Source organism: Limulus polyphemus, unplaced genomic scaffold (assembly GCF_000517525.1).
Source record: "Limulus polyphemus unplaced genomic scaffold, Limulus_polyphemus-2.1.2 Scaffold814, whole genome shotgun sequence".
Classification (NCBI taxonomy): domain Eukaryota; kingdom Metazoa; phylum Arthropoda; class Merostomata; order Xiphosura; family Limulidae; genus Limulus; species Limulus polyphemus.
In genome coordinates this window covers 126,457-135,787 of record NW_013666424.1, presented here as the reverse complement: position 1 = coordinate 135,787, position 9,331 = coordinate 126,457, and the positions used below count along the sequence as shown (strand labels likewise).

Below are 9,331 nucleotides of genomic sequence, written 5' to 3'. Positions count from 1 at the left end.
GTGCCACTGGGGCGCCGCAGAAAAATAAAAGATGTAAAAATTAGTTTTTCTTTTTTTTTTTTTACACCGTGGTATTCTTGTTTTACAGGTCAATTAACTTACTGAAAGTCTCTTTTTTTTCAAGTTAGATATGAGAAAATATAAAAATAAAGTTGATTTTTCATTGATGTACAACAAAGTCGTGTGTTTCAGTGTTTGTCAATTTTAATTAATTACTTTTCCCACACCAGTCTCACATATTATTTTGACAAGACATCTCTAAATCCCCCCCCCCCGGTGGCTCAGCGGTAAGATTGAGGGTTTATAACGCTAAACATCGGGGCTCAATACCTGCAGTGGGCACAACACGGATAGCTCACTCATTGTGTAGCTTTGCTTTTAAAAACAAACAAACATCACTAAATATTCACAAATGGTACATTTTCCAGGATCTCCATTAAAACTAAATTCAACGATGTTTTATGTACAACGGTGACTTATAAAGCATTGTTTTCAGAAGACATAATAGGCCCCGAGCGATGGTGAGTAGTTGCCTTCTCTCTGGTTAGCAGTTTTAAATTAGGGATGACTATGCGTGAGCCTCAGGGGTCTCTGACCTGGCCGTTTAATCTATATTTTACATGAAGTGCTATTCAGGCTAAAATTCTATGAATTAGATGAAGGGACTCTCGATCTGCACATTTTTATGGTTTGGTTGTTGTTAAGCACAAAGTTACACAAAGCTATGCCCACCAGGGGTATCCAAACCCAATTTTTAGGGTCGTAAGCCTGCAGACTTACCGCTGAGCCACCGGAGTACACAAGTGCTTTTGTTTGATTCTGTAGCGAACCTGAAAACGTATCATGTCTCTTGCATTTTAATGTCTTAATATTGCAAACACTTTTCTATTACTTAGTAGGCCCGGCATGGCCAGGTGGTTAAGGCACTCAACTCGTAATCTGTCACACCAAATATGCTCGCCCGTTCAGCCGTGGGGGCGTTATAATGTGACGGTCAATCCCACTATTCGTTGGTAAAAGAGTAGCCCAAGAGTTGGCGGTGGGTGTTGATGACTAGCTGCCTTCCCTCTAGTCTTACACTGCTAAATTAGGAACGGCTAGCGCAGACAGTCCTCTTGTAGCTTTATGCGTAACATTATAATGCCTCTACGGCTGAAAGGAGATTCGGACCCGTGACTCTCAGATTGCGAGTCGAGTGCCCTAACCACCTGGCCATGTCAGGCCAAAAATAATTAGTATGTGTGTGTTTTCTTATAGCAAAGTCTCATCGGGTTATCTTCTGTGTACACCGAGGAGAATCGAACCCCTGATTTTAACATTGTAAATCCGAAGACTTACCGCTGTCCGACCGGGGGACAAAGAGAATACGTTAAATATAGAAAGAAAAAGCTTTTAGATGATTAGCTTAATAATGAGGTTATTGTATTTTCAACTATTTGTTCTTCAGAAGTAAAAACCCAAAAATTAAGGAATCGAGCCCTTTATAGTGGTAGTATTATATTACTACAAAAGCAAATACAGGGAATTAGTGAAAAATGTTGTTGGCAGATTTATTTCTCAACAAAAAGAAGACAAAAGTATTTATCTATAAGGTGGAGTAACCTGTGTAGTTTTGAAGAAAAAAACTGATTCAGGTCAATGTGCTAAAATACATCAGCACAAGTTAAATAATACTAAGTAGTATCATAGAATAACAATAGATGGCACTACAAAGCACTGCATTAGTCGTCATGACTGGAAGGATATTGTAACCGTTATTCTTATTTTTACATTTATTTCGTTAACGAAACTCTCGAGTATTAACACTAAAATTCCACATTTCCTTAGATTTTTGCTTATAGAAAAAATTATCTTAAACTAAAAACATGTATCGTTTCCCAATGAGTAGTTAAAGAAATAATTAGAATCTTTGCGTAAGCCTAATTTCATTTGTCAGAAGCCAATTGCAGCTTATTAAGATAAAATTGAATTAGTTTTGTGCCAGTATAGAAAAATGCTTAGTCATTTAATCTGACTCGATAGGATAGTCTTAAATACGGCTTTTTTAGATTGATATATGGATAGATAGAAGCTCTCTTTATGAAAAACAAAAACCTAGCATTAACCAGTATTCGGATGTAAAATTATATTTATTTTAACTTTATACCCTATTTAACACTTGTATTTGATTTGTTTTTACATTGTTGCCTAGCGATGCAGTATCGCTCTTGATACTACCTTTAACAGCTAAACATAACTGTTAAATGTAGTATCAAGAGCGATACTGCATCGCTAGGCAATAATGTAAAAAGGAACTCAAACATAACTGTTAAAGGTAGTATCAAGAGCGATGCTGCATCGCTAGGCAACAATGTAAAAAGGAACTCAAACATGAGTTCCTTTTTACATTGTTGCCTAGCGATGCAGCATCGCTCTTGATACTACATAACGTAACGGTTATGTTTCATCATTCAATTGTATCCACCTGACGATACTAACAAAGTAAACCTAGAGAACCCTAGTGTTTTTTGAAAACTAAAAATACCTGAAAAACATATTACTTGTTTTATCCGCAAACAAAACTTTAATTTTCATGTTACAGATTCTTCCTTTATTCTAATTAAAGGCAGCATAGAGTTTTTATGAAGGTTTGGTTGTTTTTAAGCACAAATTTACACAATGGGCTATCTGCGCTCTGCCCCTCACGAATATTGAAACCCGAACTTTAGCGTCGTAAACCTGCAGACTTACCGCTGAGCCACTGGGAGGGGCATTTTATGAAGGACTAAGATTAGAGGAAGATTAAGGTAGTGTATCTAACGTCCAAAAATAAAATATTGCCAAACCTGAAAACAAATCACGCAATATGGTGTAGAAATCGTACATTATATCAGAAAAATCTCCCACAAATTAAACTTTCAGTTGAAAATGGGCGAATCAGTACGTATTAGTAAAATGAAGCGTCAATTTAAAGAAGTTATCGGCCTGGATGGACAAGTGAAATCTTTAAGATTGACCAAGTGGTTAGGGAGCTCGACTCGCAATCTACTGGTCGCGGGTTCGAATCCCCGTCACACCAAACATGCTCGCCCTTTCAGCCGTGCGGGCGTTATAATGTGACGGTCAATCCCACTATTCGTTAGTAAAAGAGTAGCCCGAGAGTTGGCGGTGGGTGGTGATGACTAGCTGCCTTCCCTCTAGTCTTACACTGCTAAATTGGAGACGGCTAGCGCAGATAGCCCTCGTGTAGCTTTGCGCGAAATTCAAAACAAACAATACTTTAAGATTCACATAAGATTAGAGAGAAACCCCTAGCGTACAAACTACAAGACTATCGTTCAGAAATTTTAAGAAAAGAGTTTACGAAACTGAGCGACAACGAGTAATAAAATTCCCAAAGACGTTTACGTCGGGATGACAAGGAGAAAGAGATAAAAGCAAACAGTTTGTTTATAATTAAGTACAAAGCTACACAGTGGGCTATCTGTGCTCTGTCCTAGTGACACTTTGGAACTAACTAACTATGATGTTATGTCACTAATTTCAAAAGTATTTTATTGTTGGTTTTTCAACTAATTTCTGTGTCATGGCATTTAGAACAAACTCTTTCTTAAGTAAATGTGATGAAATACAAGGCTTTTTAACCAAAGCAAGCTTTTCTTTATGATATTATGTACTTTTAGTTAGTTTGTTATGTGGAATTGATCTCAATAATTCAAAACTATAGTTCTGATCAATAGAGTTACCTTGTCTCTGGTCAGAAGTTATCGATAATAAGGTGACCTCTCCTGTACTGGGTCTGGTCTTATGTTTAACGAGTAAGGCTGTACATCAGGGGATTTAAGGTTTATGCCGCGATAGATTGCTTTTCATATTTCGCACATTCAGCTTTTTGAACTGTATAATTGTGACTGCAAACTCCGGTATTCGGTTAACAGAACATGTCTAGGTGACACATGCTACTGACTGGCTTCCCTATATTTGGTCAGCAGTTCAAAAACACGAATGACTTTGTTGGGCCTTTAGATTCCCGACTTGTTGATTCAAGTCTATCGGTGGGTTAACGGTAATTTCACAGACTTACAATACTGAAATCCAAATCTCGATTCCTCACGGTGGACAGAGCGCAGATAGCCTATTATACAGCTTTGAGCTAAAACAGTCATTTTGGCTCATGTGTCGCATAAGGTGCTGTTCGAATCGAAAATACCAAATACTGCATTCTCTCATAATTATGTTTTTCCTCATATATTGTGTCCCCCAGTGGCATAGCGGTATGTCTGCGGATTTACAACGCTAGAAACCAGGTTTCGATACTCCTGGTGGGCAGAGCACAGATAGCCCTTTTGTAGTTTTGTGCATAATTAAAAACAAAAAAAAACCTTATATATTATAATGTCATCACAAAAACACTTTCAATCATACAACATTACAAAGTCTCTAATATTTAACAATTCATTTTGAAAACATAAAATACACCTAAATATTCAGAGTTTAATTTTGACAATCAGTTATGCTATTGTGAACTGTAATGATGGCACAAAATGGCTCTGTCAAATGCTTTAGAATATGTATAATATTGAAACTTGCAACCGCAAGTCGGCCTGAAGACTATGCGAGAACGAGTGTTTGTCTCGCAATGTTATATGTGGCAGGCTATATTATAAGCATAATGTAAATATACGTATTTTTTAAAGTTTAATTTAGTACGTCAGTGTTATTTTCTATTTACTTTAGACACGTGGCCTACTATTCATTATCATAGCTTATGTAATTCAATCATATGTCACAATTTTGTTAATAATTATCAGTAGCATTAACTATGGCGGAGGTAAGAATTGTCTTTTTTCACTTTTTGTTCACCCTATATTTTATTTTTAATTAAAATTCACTGACTTTCAGTCTATTGACTTAGTGTTGGTTATGAAAAATATTTTTACCTATATTGACTTAGTTATGTTAAGTTTCAAAAGTTTTCCTGTAAAATATCGTAAGGGAAATGCTTTCAGTTTCATAATCAGAATTTTCGCCTATCCGTCGCAGCACAGGTCTGGCAGATGTCGATTAATAAAACTTTTACTATATCAAATTAAGTTTAGAGGTCTTAGGTTGGTTTTAAATCCAAACATTAATCGGCAATGAAAATAACCTTCATAAGTATAATTATAATTTTAAAAATACTTATAAAAAATTAACATTATAATTGTTAAGATTGATTGAAATAATTACAATATAAAGAAAGATTTAACTGGCTGTTGTTTACAAAGGTCATAAAAAACACCAATTAAAGTGTTGTTTTGAAACATGTGGTGTAATATTTTTATGTATTTGCTAACTAGTGGATGTCATAAAAATTAATAAGCAGCAACACACTAGTGACTGATTTAGTCTTACATGTAGATCAGTATTTTGATCTTATAAATATTCATGATTGAACTGAACAATTTTTAACTCGTAAAGATTGATTAAAATATAGAATATAGTTGGGTTGATATGCCAAGTTTCATATGCAATTTTGTGATATGTAATGACTAGGTTTGTAATGTTTTCTAACAGTATTTGTGTTTTGTTTTTAGGTTTTTGAAAATATAAGTATATTATGGGAAGGATGATATTTCATGTTAGTCCATAAACCCCTATATTTTGCTGTTCACTCAGAAACAAAATTGTTTGATTGATGATTTAACTCTGCTTTATACTTCTTATCAAATTAAGATTCTAGTTAACTAATTTAGGATGTAAAGCTGTAGAAAGATATTAGTTACTCAGGTAGTTTCATATGCATAGAAAATTATAAGTACATAAAATAGGTGTAGATACAGTGCATGGAAATTAAAATGTAAAGTAGGTTATAAAAATTCATTTTTTGTAGAAAAAAATGCGATTAATAAAACTGTCCAGTGATGACTGTATCCTCTTTGGCCAAGACATTAGTCCAGATGGAAGTTTCTTCTTTAGAACACACTTGGATGCATTCAAAAGGATGTGGCAGGAACAGGTGCAGTATATCAGTTGTCTATTATAGAAACAAATATTTAAATATATTTCTAAGAACTGTTGACAATATTAGGTATATATTTTGAGAGAATCAAGTTTGGTTAGCAAAGAGGAAAGCACTATTAATGAATAAAAGACATTCAGTGAAAAAATAACTTAATTTTTAGTTTCTTTTTATTATATTCTTTTACACACAACTTTAAACTATGATTGTTAAAGGAATTATAAATGAAAGTTTACATATCAGTCATTCTATCAAGGAAGGCCACTCTTCTTAATTAACTCGATAATGATTCCCTATTATTTACAGTACAGTTGAAAGTTTAGAAAAACCACAAATAAATATGAAAAATTTGTCTGCGTTTGAATTATATTTAATGAGTAAGTATACATTAATGCATAAAACAACTTGTTGTCGTGGCCAACTTCAGCATCAAAGAAGCCTCATAATACTTATCAAAATTTGAAACTTCTCATCAAATGACCACTTCTTTTTGTAATGTTAATATTTTGGGGTATAGTAAGGAGTGTAGAATTAATACTTGTTGACACCCGGGGCAACAAGATTTATTTGTGGGACAGCTTTTACTGTTGTACTTTGCCTGTTTAACAAGTAGTTTTTTTGTTTTTCTTCACACCAGAAATACACTCTAAGTAGTATATTTCTGTAGTCATGCAAGTCTCTTAAAATTATGAATTGTGTAATTCTAACACATACACATGAACATTTGAAAATGTGTACATCTAAACCTCAAACCAAAACTATACAAATATACATATTCATTTAAAGAGAATATCATACTTCACACAGAACATCTGCAAGAAAATTGAAAAAAAAATCTAATTGGTTGATAAACAATCGAAGCATTGAGACAGTGCTACGTTGCTAATAGTAAAGCTAATAGAATTTTAGGATGTATTTATAGAAATGTTAAATACAAGTCAATAGAGATAGTTAACTAATTATACTGTATACCTCACCTGGAATACATTGTTCAGAATATTGACTTTTTGGAAAGAATTCGGATGAGAGATTGTACAATGATTCTGGTATTGAAAAGGTTATCTTATAGGTTACAAGAGGTGGTCTAATTGAAGATTACAAGATTATGTGGAGAATTGATAGGATTAAGGCCACTGATTTCTTTGTTATATTCTAATGACGATAGGATGAGAAAACATAAACTTAACATCTGAAAATACAAACTAGGATCCAATTAAGATCCAGTTTTTCTAAGAGTGTGATTGTCTTATAGATTGAATTATTGTAAGCAATGGTGAAGGCCAGCACTTTGCAGGAGTTTAAAAATGAAATCAATAATTTTCTGAAGAAAAAAAAAGTGGATTTTTTAAATCTTTACGTTTTCTGAAGGGTGGGTGTCCAGAGACAACTTTAAAGGACAAAATTATGTTAAACTTTTGATGTTTTTGATATGGCGGAACTAATTATTTTTAGCATGTACTTTTTAATCTCGTACGATTGTGCATGTAGTTTGATTTTAGTTCTTTAAATTCAAAATACATATTGTGTTCTGTTGATACAGATATAGGTAACTATTTGTTTTTGTGTGTGTGTGTTTTCAAGATGTGATTAATTTCAGAAGATGTTATGTGTTTAATTTCAGGGATCAACCTTCTGGTTAAGATTTCTAATAACTTACCAAGATTTCACATGGAGATATGGATATACAAATACTGCATTGAATGATGTAAGTATCATTTTCTTTTTACTGTTTTAAGTCAGAAATTGAAAAAAAAAATACTTTGTCATCTCCTTCAGGTCTTTCAGACATTTGAAAATATAGGTTGTCTAATAATATTTTGAAATGCTCTACTGTAGTAGGCCTGATTAAAAAATAAAACAAAAAATGAGCTTCAACTGTGTTTTCATTAATTACACTAGTTGAGGGTATCCATTAAGGAAACAAAAATTGTATAAAAGAAGGGGAACACTATCTAATGTTGTCCTTTATACAAATCTAATGAGGTTATTAGAGAAATAAAGAAGGACAACTAAAAGAAAAATAATCCCAGTAGGTGTTGGGAAAGACTAGTAGTTAATTGGATTCTATGGTAGTTGGATGGAAGAAAGCAAAGGGTTGTTATTAATAGAGCCTAGTCAAAGTGGACCCTTGTTACTAGTGGTGTGCCACAGGGGTCAGTTCTTGAGCTTTTTCTTATTTACATTAATGATATTCATAGAGGCATAGTTAGTAAAGTTTGCTAATGACATTAAAATTAATGGTAGAACTAACAAAACTGAATACAGTCTGACATCATAGCTGGTCACTGTCTCTTCCTAGTTTCATTTGAATCTGTACAGTACTTCCTCTTTTATGTACGTGTTGTAAGATTCTTAACGTGTTTCCCTATTTATAGGATATGTTTATTTTTTTTTTTACTTCTTTAACACTTGAAGTGTATGCAACACTTGTATTTTATGGTAATTTTTCAAGTTGTGAACTGCATATGTCATATAGTTATATCTAATGCTGCCTGATGATGATGTCATTTTTTCTGTTACTCAAGCATCTTTCTAATAAAAATTGTTTCTGATAAAGTCGAGTACATGTAAGTTGGCAGTCATGAACAGATTGTCATGCAAGACTTTTTCTCTTCCAGGGTGTGTAATAACAAGTATTTAGAAACAAGATAAATTACATTTACTATTAGATGTAATTATATATTATCATAAATACTCCTGATTCTTGGTATAACCTTCAGACCTGATAAGTGGGATCTCATCTGTATATTACAGTTAAACTATGAAAGGTAATAAACTTTAAGTTCAAATGAAAGTAGTTCCTCAGTATTAAGAATAGAAAATAGTTCCTCAGTATTAAGAATAGAAAGTAGTTCCACAGTATTAAGAATAGAAAGTAGTTCCTCAGTATTAAGAATAAATCTGTGACTTGTAAGTAAATTATTGTACACTGTTATAGATATATATAACCTATGAAAATGATTTTTATATTGAAACAATTTTAATGCATTGAATGAAAATTTACTGTCTGGTAGAATTTAGAAAAAAAGAATGTACCATACTGGTTCCTGAGCTTAAGAAATGCTGTGCATGGCTATGTTTAAGCTCTGTTGCTTATATTTAATCACATAAACCCAATCTATCTTTAAGCCTAATGTATAATATTGTTACGTCTCCGTTTGTTAATTGATTTTCTGTAACTTCGTTCCGACGAAACTTTAGCGACACAAGTCCTTACTTAATAAAACTGGTTTATTCTTTCTGAATACAACTTTACGATACATTTATTTTCAACAATCGCTCTATAACGAACGTCAACAATACTTGTGACTGCAGTTCAATTACTCACTATCTACTCACACGCATTACATT

At 33.2% G+C, this 9,331-nt stretch overlaps 1 protein-coding gene across 2 annotated transcripts in view; it reads left to right on the top strand.

Annotated features, from left to right (window-relative positions):
• The first annotated feature begins 4,593 nt into the window (after positions 1 to 4,593).
• Positions 4,594 to 9,331, top strand: part of LOC111086057 — a 31,427-nt gene continuing 26,689 nt past the window's right edge. For both annotated transcript variants that reach the window (XM_022387455.1, XM_022387456.1), the window contains exons 1-3: positions 4,594 to 4,810; positions 5,852 to 5,977; positions 7,602 to 7,685. In XM_022387455.1, the coding sequence (XP_022243163.1) occupies positions 4,802 to 4,810; positions 5,852 to 5,977; positions 7,602 to 7,685 (219 nt within the window). In that variant the 5' untranslated portion in view covers positions 4,594 to 4,801. The remainder of the gene's footprint in view (positions 4,811 to 5,851; positions 5,978 to 7,601; positions 7,686 to 9,331) is intronic.